The sequence below is a fragment of the Dreissena polymorpha genome, chromosome 2 (assembly GCF_020536995.1).
Source record: "Dreissena polymorpha isolate Duluth1 chromosome 2, UMN_Dpol_1.0, whole genome shotgun sequence".
Lineage (NCBI taxonomy): Eukaryota > Metazoa > Mollusca > Bivalvia > Myida > Dreissenidae > Dreissena > Dreissena polymorpha.
Window position 1 is genome coordinate 13,444,154 of NC_068356.1, and position 19,684 is coordinate 13,463,837.

The 19,684-nt window shown below is 36.0% G+C and overlaps 3 protein-coding genes across 4 annotated transcripts in view; all 3 read right to left on the reverse strand.

Annotated features, from left to right (window-relative positions):
* Positions 1-788: 788 nt before the first annotated feature.
* Positions 789-6,108, reverse strand: LOC127866535 (myosin-11-like). The gene is made up of 3 exons (XM_052407140.1): positions 2,305-6,108; positions 1,917-2,076; positions 789-1,582 (listed from the first exon to the last, which is right to left on the reverse strand). Exons 1-3 carry the CDS (start codon positions 6,106-6,108, stop codon positions 912-914), a joined length of 4,635 nt encoding a protein of 1,544 aa, XP_052263100.1. The 3' UTR covers positions 789-911.
* A 4,261-nt stretch (positions 6,109-10,369) lies between these two features.
* Positions 10,370-14,492, reverse strand: LOC127865940 (testis-specific serine/threonine-protein kinase 2-like). The gene has a single exon (XM_052406097.1). The coding sequence runs from the start codon at positions 13,986-13,988 to the stop codon at positions 13,143-13,145; it is 846 nt and encodes a 281-aa protein (XP_052262057.1). The 5' UTR covers positions 13,989-14,492; the 3' UTR covers positions 10,370-13,142.
* Positions 14,493-17,334: 2,842 nt separating this feature from the next.
* Positions 17,335-19,684, reverse strand: part of LOC127865929 (splicing factor U2AF 50 kDa subunit-like) — a 28,992-nt gene continuing 26,642 nt past the window's right edge. For both annotated transcript variants that reach the window (XM_052406076.1, XM_052406075.1), the window contains exon 11: positions 17,335-19,091. In XM_052406076.1, coding sequence (XP_052262036.1) covers positions 18,960-19,091 — 132 coding nt within the window. In that variant the 3' untranslated portion in view covers positions 17,335-18,959. The remainder of the gene's footprint in view (positions 19,092-19,684) is intronic.

Below are 19,684 nucleotides of genomic sequence, written 5' to 3' on the forward strand. Positions count from 1 at the left end.
GCCACGAGTTAGCTATGTCGTTGCCATGAATTAATCGTTGGCTGAATTTTAGTGTTTCAAAAAGCGACTAACAACAACGCACAAATAAGAAAATTACATTTCCAGAAAACCATTTAATTTGTTTAATCTCGCGTCAATGTCATTGTGTACACACCGGTCTTACAGACAATAACGTAGTGACGTCCCCATCTATGTATAGAATGGCGTCAATGTATGAAGCAGTCGCAGTATACAGGTGCGTGATATGTGAGGTAAATGAAAATCGAAAAACAAGTACTTATAAATATCGCTGTTTTATAACACTTTATTTAATGAAATTCACATTATATTAAAATTGTGTATGTGTCATACGTATACTGACAATTATAAGAATAAAACAAGGAGCTCAGAAGAAAACACCTAATTATCTCTTTTCACGACAAGTTTTGATTATACTACACTACCTGGCAGATAGCTTTTGTAAAAGTAAGAGTTGGTTCATAGAAGTTTAATAGTGGGTTAGTTAAAAAATATCGTTAATTATTATTTTTATCTTAATATAGAATTGCTTGAATATTCTTATTTTTCTAAACAAATAAAAAACAGCGTCATCACCATGTTTTGTAATGCTGAAGGTTTAATATATAACAGATCGTAAACAGGCTCGCTGGTGTTTTAGTAGAACGTTTTTAGCATTTTGTGATGTTTTTTCTATAATATGAGATTCAAAATAAAATCAACATGGTCATTTCTAATGGATATATAAGTGTAAAATCAATAAAATACACTTAATACTTAATCCCGTAAATTATTGCCATCATTTTCCAAAATAAACATAACTAATAGAAAACAAATGTAAGAATAAATAAACACATTAAATAAATATGATTTTATATTATAATTATAACACATTCAAATATTAGTATTAAAATTTAAGCTGGCTCTATCTCCTCTATTTTCAACATCTTCATTTCGTCAGTTTCGTTGATTCGAGATCGCGGTTCGCCTTTTCTGTGTTTAGTGCTTCTTGTTGACGCCCATGTTGTCTTGTCCGTCTTGGCAGTTTTAAATCCTTCTATCATAGAACCAGTAACAGATGGTTGTGCGAAACGACTACCGGTATCTTGTGTGTGTGTTTCGTCAAGCGCTGCTCTAAGTCGATTGTTTTCTTCCAAAAGTCTCCTGTTTTCTGCAATGCTTATCTTAAGCTTTTCTTCCGTGGTTTTGTCAGTTCTCCCGTCAATGAAATTGGCCATTTGGTAACCAGGTGCTCCGCGGTTGGCCAGTTCAATATCCCTTACACTAATCTCTTCCCGAAGACGTTGGTTTTCTGCATCCAGACGCCGATTTTGCTCCTGCAGCTGGAGTGAACGAGACATACTGTCACCTATTGCTTTAACTTCAAGCTCTTTCTTAAGTCTTGCAATTTCAGCCTTCAATGTTTCCTTGTCTTCAACCAACTGTCTTATTTCTGGCTCTTGTTCCTCCAGTTTTTCTTTCAGTTTTCTGATATCACTTTCCTTTTTAACAAGCTTTGACCTTACCTCAAGAGCATCCCTCTCTAACTCGTCGATTAACTTTTGGCCCTTAAGGTTCTGTGTTTCTGTAAATTATCACACAAAACGTTGCTAATGATTGTTACATCTTGTACACATGAAAATCGTAGTTCAGATTTGGAACGCAAGTTTTATTTAACGTGTAATGTTTTATCGAGGACTATTTTTATGTGTTATTTTCATGGTGATTACTCATATACACATATGTTATACCCTTAATTTCTAATGTTTAAAAATAAAAATCAATATCTTTAACAATAGTTGGGTTATATTATAGATATAACAGACTCAACTATGAATTGTAAAACATATCAATACAAAAATATGTTGCTTTTTGACTGTAAGACAATTCGATAAGAAGAAAAAAGGACCGATACATACTTGCATGTAATTCCTGATAGCTGAGACCCGTAAGAAGCCCTGTTCCTTCCTTTTTGATGTCCGGGAGAAGAGGCTTAATCTTCATCTTGCTGCCGACCTGGCCCGGGTCACTTGGGGTCGAGGATGTGGAGAGCACTTCATGCTCCGGTATTGCGCGCTCCTTAAAATGTGATAATGAAGTTGGAAATAAGTTGTGGGTATGTACAGCATGAATATTGTGCGTAAGAATATTATGAATACCATGTTCTATATCACCTATCTGTTAGTTATCGGGCCAAATGAACGAGTGAATAATTATCAATATCTTCATTAATTTATTTAATAAATCTGATTTTTTAAATGTTAAACAGACAAGGTAATGAAATAATCTTATGTTCAATAAACTAACCTTTAAAAGCTTATCTCTTCTCTCAGATGATCCTTTTTCTCTGGCCGATTCGACATAAATTGCAGTAGCCAATTTTCTTTGTTTCTTATCAGCTGATAAAGACTTGGCATTTTGGAAATTACTCTTCCAGCCACTGTTTTGTTGGTTTTCTAAGAGGTTACGCAAACGTTGGTTCTCGTCATACAATCTTGCTGCATCTGAGGTTGCATCGTGCATCTTTTTGCTAACGTTTTCTAGTTCCCGAAGTTTAATTATGAGATCATCCTTTTTAAGCAAATCAGCTTTCAGCTGCCCTAATTCTTCTACCAATCTTTTGTTTCGAATTTGTAAATTCGATGCTCTGTCTTTCTGAAGTTCGATTTCACGTCGTAACTCTGTTTCTTTTACCTGAATTGTATTTTTCAATAAAGTGATTTCCTCTGCGTATCTAGAAGTCTCAACTGCATCTTTTTTCTCCTTTTCTTTTACTTTCTGAAATTCACTCTTGTAATCTTTGGATTTCTCTATAGTTTCCCTAAGGCGCATATTTTCTTCGTAAAGTCGTTGGTTGTTTGCAGCACTATCTAAATATTTTGACTTTGCCACTTCTAACTCTTTTAACGAAGCAATTATCGAATCTTTTTTCATGCCTTCATCTCTAAGACGTTGATTTTCAAGTTTGAGTTTATTGTTCTCCTGTTGTACATGTTGTGATCGGTCTGCTTTTTCTCCTATTCGTTTATTTTCTATTTCTTTCTCTTGAATGACTTTCTTCAAATTAGCATTTTCTACTGTGTATTCTTGGAATTTGGTTTCCATAAGTTTCAGTTTTTCAGTTTTCACTTGCAAATCCTTCTTCATATTTTCAGCTTGGCTATTTTCAAACAAGCTCAACAACCGTTTATTCTCGTCTTGAAGTCGAGCATTTTGTGCCACTATTTCATTAAATTTATTTCTTTTTTTCGTCCATTCATCCTGAGCTTGTTCCGCTGCTCGCTTATCTTCTAGAAGACCCATAAGTCGATGATTTTCATCTTTGAGTTTCCTTATTTCATTAATGGCATCTTGTTTAATCTCAAGTTCCAATCTATGCTTTTCCAATTCATTTTGTTCACGTTCAGCCGCTCGAAGTCTATTCGCGAGATTTTCATTTTTCATCTCTGCAAGAACTTGATGAAGACTTGCAAGTTTTTCGTTCGTTAGCTGTTTGTTCCTATCTTCCGTTTCTCTTAGTTTTGACACCAATTCGTGTAAATTACTTTCCATTGAACTGATCTTTTCTTCAAATATTTTTAATCTTGCAACTTCTGATTTCAGAGAATCACTTTGTTCTTTCAGCTGTGCGGTTTCAGTTTCTCTTTCAGTTTTTAATTTGTCAAGTTGCTTCATAAGTTTGTTAACTTGGTTTTCCCTCTCATTTTTGGCTATCTGATTTTCTTGCTTCGCTTCAAAAAGTTCCTTCTCGTTTTTCTTATATTCTTTCTTAAGCTCTTCTAACTCTGTTTCCAACGCTTTTTGTTTTGTTGAACCGTCGCCGGCAGTTTTAGTGATATCAACTTCTAAGTCTGCAATTGTTTTTGCCTGTCGTTCATTTGATTTGATAAGTCTTACATTTTCAGACTTTAAATCGTTTTTCTCTTGTTGCAACATGTCCAGTCTTACTTTATGTTCTGCTAACGCAGTGTTCATAAATTCTTGATTTTTTAAAAGTTCCTCAAGATCCGCTTCTTGCTTGAGTTGCTCTGCTTTAAACTTTTCAGCCTGCGTTTGGATTTCTCGTTTCAAATCTGCGTTCTCTCTTCTTACTTTAGAAAGTTCATTGTACACGTCTTTATTGTTCCTGATATTTTCCTTCAGCTGCTCAAGTTCATTGTTTTTATTATCTAATTGGTCGGAAAGAGATTTATTTTCGGCTTTTTTGTCTTCATATGCCTTAATAAGGTCATTGTGTTTTGGTTTTAGTAATTGTAATTCTACTTGTAAGCTGTTTAATGTGTCCTGCAGATCCTTAATTGTAGAATTTGCATTGCTCGATGAACTTTCGATATGTTTTTGAAGATTCTGTTTTTCTTCTAAAAGATATTTCTTTTCCAGTTTAATCGCTTCAAGTTGTTCTTCGAATTTTTCTTCGAGTACATTATAATCGGTTTTCAGTTTCAAATTATCTTCTGTAAGGACTTTTATTTCGTTGTTCATTTTAATTATTGTTTCATTCAGGGACTTTACTTGCGTATCCATTTGATTGGCTTGATTTGTAGCCATAGCATTAGCTGCCTGTCGCTGTGCTTTAGTTTCAACCTCCAGTTTCTTAACATCCTCTTTCAATTCTTCATTTTCGACCTCAAGACGTTTGGCTTTTTCTTTAAAATTTTCAACATGCATATTCAAATCGCGTATTTCCCGTTCCGTTTCCATTTTACGACGAATGGAGGAAGCTGTTTCTCGTGGTTGCTTTTTGGCTTCTTCCATTCGCTGATCGAATGTTTCTTTTTCCTTTTCCAAGACTTCCGTTTTAGTTTGAAGTTTTACATTTTGTTCCTTCAATTCATTTACATTTATTTGAAGTTCCTCAATTTTTTTGTCTTTCGCGTTATTTTTCTCAGCTTCCTGGCGTTTCACTGCCGATGGTGTTCGTTTGCCAGATTCGCGTGCCATTTCAAACAACCTTTTTTCAAAGTCATCTTTGTCTCCTTGCAGCATATCATTTCGTGTTTTAAGCTCGATATTAATTTTTTCGAGGTTATGTATTTCTTTATTAAATCCTTCAATATCTTTCTTGAACTGAGCATGTTCTTCTCGAATAAGCCTCTCTTCTTCTTGCTGACGTCGAGTTTTTTCTTTGATTTCATCTTTCCATCTGTTTTCGGCATTTTGACCTAATGCCATAAACCCTCTTTTAAAACCCTCATTTTCTCTTTCTAACAGTGAATTCCGTTTCTGCAAATCGGCAATGTCTTCTCTTAACTTGTATTTTTGGTTTTCAATTTCTCTGTTTTCTTTAACCAATTCTTCCCGTTCATATCCCATAGTTCTAACAGTTTTTTCAAGCGACTTAACTTTTTTCTCCAGTTCATTCATCTTTTTTACTTCGTCTAGTCTATCAATGGAATTTAATCTATCTTCGAGCTTTCGAGATTTGTCTCTAAGCACCTTGTTTTCAGAATACAGTGACTCAAAATTTGTAAGCATTTCTTTTGCATCGTGTTCGAGTTGGTTTATCCTTCGTTTATATGCTGTTTCTGCCTCACGCAATATCTGGCGATCATCATAAACTCGTTGATATGATTCAATATGACTGTCATCGCCTTTATCCAGCTTCTCGCGTAAAATGTTGTTTTCCTTGTAGACGCCTTCGTAATCAAGCAATATTTTTGTATTTTCGTCTTCTAGTTGGTTTATTCTCCTTCTGTACGCACCATCTGATTCTAGCAAAGCATCCCTCTCTGCAATCAAGGCTTCGTACGATTTTGCAGTTTTTATGGTTAGGCTACCTACTGTTGTCGTAACAACTTCTCGGCCAATATTGTCTTCATCGTCAATAAATCTGACCGGTGGAGCCTGGCGCTTATTTTGGCCCTCACCGTTCTTGAGTATTCCAGACTGTTTAGTTTTCTTTTTAAATGTGTTCAGTGTCCGCCCTGTGAAGATGGTACCACCAGGTCTTTCCGGGTCATATTTGACAGTTGAGGAGGGCTCTTCATATAGATCCGGACTTGGCGTCAGCTGGTTGTCAGCCGTTGTCCTGAAGTTGGGATGCGTCACAAAATTCGGCGGTTTTGACGATACCCAGGTTCTCCCGGGGAATGTAGTTCCTGCTGAACTCATGTTGCCTTGATTAAAAGTTGCACTTTACCCAAGCCGCTTTGTAGAGTTAAGAGATTGTTAGCATTCTATCTAAATCTCCATCGTTCTATAAAAGCAAAATCATATGGCTGTTTTAATTGTTATTTCATAAAGCCGGATCATAAAATTAATACATATGTGCATAACTAATATTTGGAAATAAATGTACAATGAGTGCATGCATTCATTGTAATAGCTTAAATGTTTAACGACAAAGAATTAAAAAATATGTCTTACCGCACAAAATGTGCATCAATTCCTTGTTCGGGTAACTTTCTTTTAACGCTTAATCAACAGCTGTCAATACCATTTAAATAAAATAAAAACATTGTTAAAAGGCTTATTGTTTCACTTGGGAGAAGGTGTGCAATTTACCAATATAAAGATTAAGGTATTGGGTGTCCACAAACAGCTAGATAAATGCTATGAAGTGAGACTACCTATTCAGATCAGAACTACTCGCTCAAGTGTGACATGAAATTGAATAAGAACATATACTGTGGCGTCGATTACTGATAAATAAACAACTAAATTTGGCACATTATTCACTTTCAACGGGACTAATGAGTTTAAATGTTATTGGCTAAAAATAAAAAAATGCCAAGGACAAATGTTCCAATGTACTAGTTCAGTTCTATAAGTAAGTATTTTAGGTACGTGTTGATCATTAGTGGCCCAAAGTAATTAAGGTAACTTGTTTATTTGTAATGTATCGCTAATACAACAAAATGCATTGAAAAAATTAGTCTCCTACCTTACTAACCGGATGGGACTTTATGTATATACCCGTTTTGTCCGTCTTTCCGTCTGTCCGTCAGCCCCACCGTCCATCTGTGCGTTCGTATAAGGATCCTTCGATAACTGTAAAATTATTAAGCAACGTTGATGATATGTGTATAAAAAGCCATCAGAGGAATATGCGCGTTTTTTACAGGATTCGGTTCGTCGGATGAAATTTGTGTTTGCTTTGGTTACAGAAATAATTGAAAACGGAATGCTTGATTCAGCGATGACAAAAAAAGTAATTAGGATAGGTTGATGAAACTGTGTAAATGACTAGAAGGTCATATGGGGGATATTTGCGTTTTTTAGGGGGGGGGGGGTCCTTTCAGTTCGTCGGTCCTTCCTGATATAGCCTTGCGAAAACTAAAAAAAGTACTTAAGATAGGTTGATGAAACTCGGTAAGTAAACAGACGGCCATATAGTGAATACGTTATTTCATTTTCGTCATACTTAAATAGTGATTGCTATGGTTACAAAAAGTATTAAAAACCAAAATCAATCTGCATCCTGTCTGAACTTAAGCGATCATAGGACAGGTAAATGCAACTTATGAAGATACAGCTCTTTGTCTGACAACATTATTCCGTTGGGAACTGTTGTTTTGTTCGTGAAAAATGTTTTGTGTTGTGATCAAAGTGTTGAGCAGTACTTGTTGTTTGCCCACTGTCTAAACGACAGCCAAGCATCGTTATATATTTTTATTATGTTTCCAACGTCTGTTCCACCGGTACATGTAGCATTAATAGGGCACCAAACGTGTACTGGTACTTTTTGTTCAAACAGACTACTGTCTCAAAAAGTATGCATCGTTACTATTCGTTTTTACAGGCTATCGAAGTTTGTATCGGTAATTGTATTTAAATCAGTCTACCAAGGTGTGTACCGGTTCTTGTAGTGTACATAGGCTACAAAAGTGTGCATTAGTACAATACGTTTAACAGGTTCTCGGTATATTGGTTTTTGTATTTTTAACAGTCAACAAAGTAGCTACCAACGTATATCGAGAGATATATTTTAGACAGACGACCAACGTATGCACCAGTACTCGAAGTTTACAAAGATACCAACGTGTGTTCAAGACAAAGAGTTTAAATAGGCTACCAAAGTGTGTGCTAGCACTTGTAAGTTATATAAATGATTGAGAACTATACTTATTTCCTATCATAACTAAGAAGTGATTACGATAGGTGATTTAAACTTATTGAGTTCTTGTTCTTCTTCTTCTTCTTCAGACAACATTAACCCAGCAGTGACAAAGCTCTTGTGTTCATTTTTACCAAAATATTAACCGGTTATTGCAATGGTGAATGTATCTATGTGTGTGTCGGTATTTGAATTAAAGACAGACTGGGTACCGGTTCCAATATTTTGAAGAGATTTCCAAATTATGTACCGGTACTTTTAGTTTTCACAACCTACCAAATGTATACAAAAACGTGTAGTTTTACAAAGGGTGCCAAAGTGTGTACTAGTATATGGTCTTGTAGTTCAAACGGGCTACCAACGGGTACCTTTATGTTAAAAGCTAGCCAATGTGTGTTCCCTTTCTTGTTTTTTAAACAGCCAACGCATGTAGCCAACAGTCTACAGCAGTGTCTTCAAGTCATTAAAGTTTAAACAGGCTACCGAAGCGTTAAAGGGATCTTTTCACGCTTTGGTAAATTGACAAAATTGAAAAAAGTTGTTTCAGATTCGCAAATTTTCGTTTTAGTTATGATATTTGTGAGGAAACAGTAATACTGAACATTTACCATGGTCTAATATAGCCATTATATGCATCTTTTGACGATTTTAAAACCTAAAAATTATAAAGCGTTGCAACGCGAAACGATTGAATAATTTGGAGAGTTCTGTTTTTGTCGTTAAATTTTGTGAAACTACGAAGATTGCTTATATAAGGTATAAAATACGTCATGCATGTGTACTTGGCGGAATAGCTCAGTAGGCTAAAGCGTTTTTACTTCAGGACTCTGGCAGGACTCTAGGGGTCACTGGTTCGAAACCTGGTCCGGGCAATGTTCTTTTCCTTTTTTAAATTTTATTCTTGATTTTTTACTGGAGCTTTTACGATCCAATGTTTACATTTATCGATATAAAGCATTTAATGAATAAGTTAAAAAATGCCAAAATCTGTGAAAAGGCCCCTTTAACCGCTACTTGTTGTTTAAACAAGCTTCCAATGAGTGTACCTGTACTGAAGTTTGAATAGCCTCCCAACGTTAGTACCGGTTTTGTACTTAAAAATGCCGTCCGAATTGAGAACCGGTTTTTGCAGTTTAAAAAACATGTGTACATGTACTTCAAGTGCAAACAGGCGGCTTCCAAAGTGCGCATCGATACTTGAAGTTTAAACAGTTTACACGTGTTACACGTGTAACTGTAGTTTTAACATGCATGGGGCTCAGATAACACAAATAAATTGAGTTGTACTTAAACAATGAAAACGGTTGATGATGTTCGGCGATGTCAAGCCTTCAAATGTCATTAAATAACCAATGCATTTATTTCTACACTGTTTGCTATTTATGACACCGGGAACTACAAGCATAAATAATTACAACTTCTATCACATTCATATGAATGCTGCATTCTGATTGGAGTATTTGTTCACTTGACAGGTTTTTCATTTTCCGATTAACCCACTTCGTATGCAAATTTAGCCATGAATATTCATGGCGCTACTACTTTCTGGTCATAAACAAATTAACTGGTTCCCCGTTGAATATAACTGTTGACTCCGTTGACTATAATATACAGAGAGTAGCGATAGATAAGGGGAGGTAACCATTCTAATAAACAAATTGCCAAAATGACGTTATGCTTTGCGCGAAACTTTATGGCGTTGTTTTTTATTGATCAATTGCGAAATGACGTTATATTTTTGGCGCGAACTTCAACAATATACCCGTTTGACGGAGATGAAACCGAAACTGAAAATAGATTCCTTCGCTTGATTAAAAAGGACTTTTATGACCCTTACCACGATAATAATTTCAGCTTTAAGATCATTTTAAGTTGTAATTATAAGAATTGAATAGCATTTTTCTGCATTTCATCGGTGAATGAACTGTCGGTAAAAATACACCTAATTTATGCATAAACGCCCTGGGCGTTTACGCAAATTAGGCGTTATTTTACAGACAGTTCATACACCGATGAAATGCAGAAAAATACTATTCAAATTTAAATGAATAATGCTTGTGTTGCACAAAACATATCGAAGAAATGTTCTGGCGATACCCAAATACGAACCGAAAGTAATTTGATCTTTTACTGGATTCGCTTACTCAAAGCCCTGTACCGAATCTTAAGGGCGTTCACTAATTTGCATGTATACGTATTGGTTCTGGTTGAGGATATACACACAGCTCTCGTTCACTACTTCAGTAAAATTGCCTTCTAAATACTTCAGAGAGAAAAAAAAAACAATAATAATACTAATAACAAAAATATGCAGAACAATATACGATATTCAATATTATTTTTCCTATTATAGATTTAGATAAGTCAGAATTGCAGGGACCACCTTCCTTTTTATGCTCCATACTTTACAAGTATATGACGCCCCCTCCATTTTTATCCACCATCCTTTAAAAATAGCCCCCACCCTTCCCACCATGTTAGGTCTGGCTTACACTTGGATACTTTTCTAACGTAACACTTTTCAAACTTGAATATCTCAGCTATGAGTTAAGATTTTGAATAAAATTTTACATGTTATCATTTGACTACATTCTGGGCAAGCACGATACTCATTCATACCTGACGATCAGACGCTTTCGCACGTGCTTTCATCTTTTTGCACGTGGAAATGGTGAAACGCGATATTTTCTAAATATTTCAATTCAATCTTCTAAAGTGGGTTCTTACACCAGCAAAACATGAAATTAATCTTAAAAATGTATGGCTAATATGAATATTCAAAAGTGCAATCGCGCATTTTGGCAAATTGCAGTCTACATACCCGACGTGCTAAAGCGTCCAATCGTCACGAATGAATGATTTTATCGTTAGCCTGCACCGAATGTAGTTAAGTGATCACATGTACAATATTAAATATAAATCTTAACTCATAAGTGAGATATTTAAGTTTGAAAATTGTTGCGTTAGAAGTCTCAAATACACTTGCATGTAGCCTGCAAAATGCAAAAAGAGGGCCTGAAAGGCCCAAAGTCGCTCACCTGAGATAACTAAATATTTTTGGGACAAATCATCTGACCAAGTTTCATGGAAAAATGCCCCGCCCCCTGGCAGCCATGTTTTTTTTTAACCAACCGGCATCATTTTTGAACTCGTCCAAGATATTATTGGGATGAATCTTCTGACCAAGTTTCATGAAGATCGGACAGTAAATGTGGCCTCTAGAGTGTTAACAAGATTTTACTATATCCATATAAGGAACAATGACCCGCCCGTTGGCAGCCATGTTTTTCAAGCAAACATTATTATTTTCGAACTCATCCAAGATATCATTGAGACCAATCTTCTGACCATATTTCATGAAGATTGGACAATGAATGTGGCTTCGAGAGTGCTAACACGGTGTTACTATAGCCATATATAGCCATATAAGGAAAAATGCCCCGCCCCTGGTGGCCATGTTTTTAAAGCAACCAAAACCATTTTCCAACTCATCCAAGATATCATTGGGACAAATCTTCTGACCAAGTTTTATGATGATCGGAAAATAAATGTGACCTCTAGATTGTTAACAATAGCCATATAAAGAAAAATGCCCCGCCCCCGTGGTGGCCATGTTTTTCAACCAAACCGGCATCATTTTTGAACTCGTCCAAGATATTATTGGGATGAATCTTCTGACCGAGTTTCATGAAGATCGGACTATAAATGTGGCCTCTAGAGTATTAACACGATTTTACTATAGCCATACATAGCCATATAAGGAAAAATGCCCCGCCCCTTGACAGCCATGCTTTTTCAAGCAAACGTAATCATTTTCGAACTCATCCAAGATATCAATAAGACAAATCTTCTCTTCTGACCATATTTCATAAAGATTGGATATTAATGTGGCCTCTAGAGTGTTAACAAGGTTTTACAAAAGCCATATATAGCCTAAGAAGGAAAAATGCCCCGCCCCCTGTGCGCCATGTTTTTAAAGAAAACAAAACCATTTAAGAACTCATCCAAGATATCATTGGGACAAATCTTCTGACCAAGTTTCATGAAGATTGGAAAATAAATGTGGCCTCTAGAGTGTTAACAAGTTTTACTATAGCCATATATGGAAAAATGCCCGCCCCCTGGCGGCCATGTTTTTCAACCAACCGGCATCATTTTCAAACTCGTCCAATATATTATTGGGATGAATCTTCTGACCAAGTTTCATGAAGATTGGACAATAAATGTGGCCTCTAGAGTGTTAACAAGATTTTACTATAGCCATATGAGGAAAAATGCCCCGCCCCTTGGCAGCCATGTTTTTTCAGCAAAGATTACCATTTTTGAACTCATCCAAGATATCATTGGGTCAAATCTTCTAACCAAGTTTCATGAAGATCGGAAAATAAATGTGGCCTCTAGAGTGTTAACAAGGTTTTACTATAGCCTTATCAGGAAAAATGCCCCGCCCCCTGGCGGCCATGTTTTTCAACCAACCGGGATCATTTTCGAACTCGTCCGAGATATTATTGGGATGAATCTTCTGACCAAGTTTCATGAAGATCAGACAATAAATGTGGCCTCTAAAGTGTTAACAAGATTTTACTATAGCCATATATATAGCCATATAAGGAAAAATGCCCCGCCCCTTGGCAGCCATGTTTTTCAAGCAAACGTAACCATTTTCGAATTCATCTATGATATCATTGAGACCAATCTTCTGACCAAATGTCATGAAGATTGGACAATAAATGTGGCCTCGAGAAAGTTAACAAGGCAAATGTTGACGCCGCACAACGCACAACTGACAACGGACAATGCACAACGGACGACGCATGACGGACAAAAGGCGATCACAAAAGCTCACCATGAGCACGTTGTGCTCAGGTGAGCTAAAAATGCGCGGATGCGCTCCTATATATTCATATGAGCCATACATTTTAAGTTTGAAAAGTGTTGCGTTGGAAAAGTCTTCAAGTGAGTGGACATTATATATGTTTATATATGTTATACGATACAAATAGTATCAGTGTACAAAATTATCTGAAGAACAAAACAACACATTGTGTAACAGTTCAGTTTGCAATATAACACGGTGCAATTGCCGTAGCTAAATTAACCAAGCTGATTCAAGTACTGTCTTCACAGTTGGCCTGGAGTTGGTGTCCGGATCTAATATCTCATAGACTAATTGCCTGGCTTTACAGGAACTTTGTCCAACTACGCGTGCAGGAAACGTGTAATCGCGAGACTGCTGTTTTTGTACCATCCTGGTCACGTTTCCATCGTCAAAGGGAATTGTTCCGCTCAGCATGGTGAACAAAACCACGCCGATACTCCAAACGTCGTTCATTTTGGGGTCATATGGCAAACCACGAAGAACTTCAGGTGATGCGTACGCAGTACTTCCGCAAAATGTCCGGCACAGGTTGGTTGAAGACGTTCCGTCGAGATTTTTTACAAAGCCAAAATCACTTACAACTGCCCTATTGTCTTCAAAAATCAGAATGTTCTCGCATTTCAGATCGCGGTGTGCGATGTTAAGATCGTGCAAATATTGCACACCCGCGGCAACGTCCTTGAATATGGATTTCGCTTTTTCTTCGGCTATAAACCCATGTTGCTGTATCATTCTGAGAACATCCCCTTTGGAGGCATATTCCATTATCTGCAATACGTACGTTTTATCTTGAATTATTTGGACAGTTTCGACGACGTTCCTGTGCTTCAATAAAGTGATAACATCAAGTTCATGGGGCATAAAATGCTTTAAATAGCCCGTTCTCACTTTTGAAAGATCAACTATTTTTACAGCGTAGGTAGACCCATCTGAGAGTTTCTCGGTTGTGTGTACTTTGGAATAGGCACCCTCGCCTATCTGCTGACCTATCCGGTATCCATGTGATGCCAAAAGGTCTGCGATTCTCAAAAACGTCCTTGGCGTAGTTGATTCCATGGTTTGTGTTCTCCAAAATAAAAAAACTTAACCGTCATTTCATACAAGCATTTAACACGATATATTTATCTTGTTATTTAAACTACACGTGTAAAAACGTGTAGTTTGCGAGAACAATCATTTACCATGCCCACAGCTGCGTGAAACAGTGGGTATTTATATAAAGAAAAAAGATGTTGTCAGTCCTTTTTTGTTGATAATTAACATGCAGTTAATTTATATTCCATGAGTTCAAATATATATTAAAATCACGTTCATATTTGGTAAAACACTCCTTTGCAGTTTAACAAAAAACGTATGTATGTTCACCCAAACATTTCCCCCCAAAGCGGCTGTATGAAATATTTACGCGAAGATTCTCAAGTTATTCCATCAAACACGCATCTCCATTATTCATAAGAAATACGTCCGTTTATGCCCCGATTGCGTGATCAGTTAATTGGTTGTATTGACCGCTTCGTTCATTGGAAACTAAAACAATAGCGAATGTCAAAGGCTAACGATTGTGACGTCACGCTCAAAACGTCGAAAGCGTTACAAGCGAACTACTTTAACCGTTCACAATATTTGATACCACATACAAATTGATGAGCTTAAATCAGTCTTGATTTCTTCCACCAAATGCTTTTTAAGAGCGCACATGATGTGTACATGTATCATAATATTTTGTTCCAACCGAATATTAGATGTTTGTATTGGTAATTATTGAGCAGCCTCTTAAAACATTGTATGTCGGTGATATATTTATAAAAGGAGTCGAGTAACCCCGTTATCTAATTGTTATCAGTTTTATTTATTTACAAGGGTTCTCGACTAACTCGGCCACTTTCAATGGTTGAGGTATCGCGTGTCTTTTAAATGATTGCGGCATCGGGTAAACTTTTATTCGATGTACAGTTTCTTCATAAAACACCGTCGACATCTGGGTATTTTGTAGTCATGTCAGACAATATCATCGACAGAGAGCAATTCTATGCATCGGATGCACTTTCAAACTTTAAAATAAACAAAATAGAAATACAATCTCGCCGAAACTGCATGCTCACGGCGACCTGATGGGATCGCCTATATTGTCATGGATTCCCGCCGTGAAAACGGTTGCAAACCCAACGGGTCCCCACCACCAGGACGACTTGCAGACCGACGCTGGCCATTTTTACATATGCAGGCTTTCCAGCAACACCTTCGAAAAAACTAGGAGAAAACTAGGAAAATTATTTACAAAAAAACTAGGAAAAAACTATGAAAATGTAGGAAGATTGAAACAAAAACTAGGAGTTACAACTAACAATTTTATTACCTTTTCGACTTTTCCCTACCTGATTACCACAGTAACTGTACACATTTCATACAACAGGACTGTTAAACTGACTAATGGCTATATTCTAGAACGTCACTCAACCTCCACCTCGACTAAGGAAGGCTCCAGTGCGCCTTTGGTTAGTTTGAGTCGAGGAAGAGATTGGTATTCACAGTGTTTACTTAGTCGAGGAGAGCTGGAGGAGTCGACAAAGCGTGAATGTGTTTCGTTGGGCAACTATTGTATACAATCCGTTTAATAGCAAAATGTTAAAATAATTGGTTTATAACAATATACATGTGTAAATTACATATTCATAGGTGTGAACAAATGTTTGTTTTGAATAACCCGAACAACCCTATTTTTGTTGCGACCCTAAAATTTGCTTTGCTATTAATTGAATCGACTTTGTAACAGAAAATTGTTTGTTTTGGGCCATTTTCTTATGTCCAACTTTACATAGTTAGAAAGGATGTTGCATAGACATTATGAAGATGTCTGTCTATGGATATCGTTGTTGCATTATGAAGTTGCTTGTTTTAAAGTAAAAAGGTTCAATGAAAAACAAACAAAAATACGCTGACCTAACTTCCCTTATTTTTTGGCGATTTAAGTGGTAACAAACACCTTTTTTTATCATATACTAGTTATATATTACAATCAAATATTTGCATATGAACACAATTTCATGAATGGTTTTGTTCAATATGGTATGTAACAAATGTTAATGCTATATTATAATAACACCACTTGTTTTGTGACTGTTTGCATTGACAAAAGCATTTTGTATATTTCAGTGATTCTTTATGTATTTTTTTATTCTGTACGTATACAACTTATTATTATGATTACATGATGCAATAACTGTCTGTACAGTTGAGTGTAATTTCTGAATTAAATATCCTCCTAAATTCACATTTTCTGACACTTTCTTCTGAAAAGGTCTCCAAATTAATAATGAACTGCAGCCATGTACATCAAGTTTAAAGAAGTTTATTTTTGTTGAACAAACATTTGTCAAGAAAATAAACATATAGTTGTACTAGCTTCTGTTTCGGTATTCATAAAACACGTTGAGTGAGGCTCGAGGAACAACTTCACTACCTCACCATATCCTCCCTCAGGCGAGGAACCTCGAGCTGTCCTTACATTTGTGAATACCAATGTGAGTGAAGGAGGGTACCGTTAGATAAAATCAAGGGTGTAATTATAATGATCAGATTTAACTGAGGTTGGGTTAAGGAACGTTTCAGAATATAGCCGTTAGTTTTCATTTGTAGTCATCACACAGCTCAGTCCAACTTTCAGGTATCACCTATGAAGGCTAGACTGTGACCATTGACACCAGACCCCACAAAAATTTTAAGCTCAACAACCTGAAGGTCCTATTTTGAAAAAAAATATCTCTATAACACATTAAGACAGTTTTACCTTATCCCAAAAAGTGCCAAATTAATGAAAAACTAGGAAAACTAGGTTTTAGACAAAACTAGGAGCACATTTCAAAAACTAGGAAATACTAGGACCGCCTGCGTATGGTAAAAGAAAAATTGGTGGTAAGGTGTCTTTGCCATACCGTCTCAATGTCCCCATGATTGCAACCGTATTTACACAGAATTGTTAACTGGCGCCAGTGTACCAACCATAACTTGCGGACTCATTCTTTCTCAGTGATACTCACCGTATCAATCAATCAACATCTCAATCAATTATGTCTCGTCACTCTGTATGCAACTATTAATGCACGTGTATTGCAAGCCTAATGAATGGACTTGAATGAATATGAATAAATGTTTAACAAATACCCTATTGCTAAACGAAAATGATTCACATGAATTATTTAAATAATCTCAAGTATTTGTTTTGTACATTATTTAAAGGACAAAGGCTTAAAGGGAGCTTACAATTATCGAAAATTACATGATTCTAGTTGTTAATGACGTCGGGAATTGCAAAACATCTGGCAAATAGATATTATTTGTCTTATCAGGACAAGAAAAACGCTTATATGATACACATAATAGGAAACTCAACAAAGACAACAGGTAAGATTTAAATTTATTGACAAAACATGTAAGTCATTAATGGATATTATAAATATGAAACAATACATGTGTCAACTGTTCATGTTGTGAATTGTATTACCTCTAAATAACATCGCAAATATTATTTGACCTCTTACTTCAATTGCTTAAAACCAGGTCTTATCTTGATATAAGGCTCAACTCGTAAGCAGCATATACACAAACGACTCAAAAACATGACAAGGAGAATAAGTGATATACCATACGACTATTTGTTAAAAAATAATGACTGATGATAATAAGGGCGCTTCTAAGATTATTATCAGATATGCATTTTCTTTAACATTGTTGACATGAATTGGCTTAAACAATTTAACAGGAGTACAGTCGATTGGTGTATGGCGGATTTTAGTGAGTAACGGATAGGTTAAACATTTTTTGCAAAATACTTTTATTTATGTTAAGATTTATAGTTTTCTATGAATTGAATACAAAAAGCCTATCATTGTTAAGTCTATTTATGTTTTTGTTGACGTGTTTCAATGTATACAACTGTTTCTTTTTTCGAAAGCAAAACAAGGTCACGTTATGTACGCACCGTTTTTGTGACGACAGGAAAAGTGCAGACGAATGGTTTCTTGAATTTTGCAGATTTTGTTTGGTAAACATAATGTTCATTGATGTAATAGTTTAGTATTATGTGTCCTTTACAAAAGTAAGAATGCTCAGAAACCAAATTGATGCGTACCATATAAAATAAGCATGAAAGCTGCAACTCGGGATTTAGTGAATAACGGACATGAGATGACCCATATTCAGGATTGTGGGGATTGTCTCAAAATAAATATAAACTCAATTGAAGTTGTCCAATACACATGTGGTTAGCGTGTGGATATGCTATTTAATAGTGAAAACATCATTTTTGATGAAAAATAATCAAATTATAAATTAAAAATCGATTTATCTGAAAACATATTTTTCACTATCAAATCTATATATATAACAAGGTATTCAACTCAAAATGACCCGAATATATGGTGCATGGCTTTGAACAGCCATTACTTCATCAATTGTGTAGCGATTTCCATGAACTTGGTCTTATTAAACGCAGAAATGAATTCTCTTTCTGGAAATGTACATATATTGCAATTATTTTTTACAAATGCTGTGTCAAATTTCAAGAAATAACACGATACAATTGTAATCCGATGAAGACCTAAGCGATCCGGTAATGGCTGAATCAGTGTATCATGAAATTCGCGCTGTAAACAAATAACTTTTTTCGGAAATTTAAAACCGCTGGCATGTTTCAATAGGAAAGACATGTGTCTATCTAGGTTTAATTACTGAATGCATGGTGTTTACGTTGAAATGAGACTCTAAGTCCTTAGCTATCCGTTATACACCAATCGACTGTACCGGGTTACTTGTTTTATTCCTGTTCTCCATACTATACTAAGGTTCTGTTTGACTTACAAAATCTTTTTTTCCCCATTTGATTCTGTATTTTTATATTCGTTTTCAAAGATTGTAATACTTATATACATGCACATAAAGCTATTTCACAATCCACACCCTTCACAAGATGTTTAAAAAAAATCCCGCGTGACACATGAGCAGCCCAAGAGTCTGTAGTACAGGAGCCAGTTAGAACTCTCTGCGGTGGTATTTGTCCGGCTCATAGTATGATGTGACAACAACTCTGTTGGAGAACTTCCTGCCTGTAAGGGCTTGCTGGGCCTTCTGGCAGTCTATCAATGAGTTGAACTCAACGAATATCTGAGAATAGAAACAACAGCAGGTTGAAATGCAAGGTCATATAATACTCGATTTGTGTTCAAAAATATACATTCTCTAAATACTGAGGTGAAACTGAATTTTGATGTAACAATTAATAATAGTGAAATAAAATAGTATGTACCTATAACAAGGGCTGTTTGTAAAACATGCATGCCCCCCATATGGGCTCTAAGTTGTAGTGACAGCCATTTTGTAAATATGTTTTTTGTCACTGTGACCTTGACCTTTGACCTAGTGACCTGAAAATCAATAGGGGTCATCTGCGAGTCATGATCAATGTACCTATGAAGTTTCATGATCCTAGCCATAAGCTTTCCTGAGTTATCATCAGGAAACCATTTTACTATTTCGGGTCACTGTGACCTTGACCTTTGACCTAGTGACATGAAAATCAATAGGGGTCATCTGCTAGTCATGATCAATCTACCTATCAAGTTTCATGATCCTAGGCATAAGAATTCTTGAATTATCATCCGGAAACCATTTTACTATTTCGGGTCACCATGACCTTGACCTTTGACCTAGTGACCTGAAAATCAATAGGGGTCATCTGCTAGTCATGATCAATCTAC

Bases quoted from the DNA above. Each gene is read 5' to 3' on its own strand.
- LOC127866535 (XM_052407140.1), bottom strand. From the start codon at position 6,108: ATGAGTTCAGCAGGAACTACATTCCCCGGGAGAACCTGGGTATCGTCA. The intron at 2,077-2,304 runs GTTAGTTTATTG...TCACATTTTAAG, and splicing joins GAAGAGATAAGCTTTTAAAG to GAGCGCGCAATACCGGAGCA. The intron at 1,583-1,916 runs GTATGTATCGGT...GATAATTTACAG, and splicing joins CTATCAGGAATTACATGCAA to AAACACAGAACCTTAAGGGC.
- LOC127865940 (XM_052406097.1), bottom strand. From the start codon at position 13,988: ATGGAATCAACTACGCCAAGGACGTTTTTGAGAATCGCAGACCTTTTG.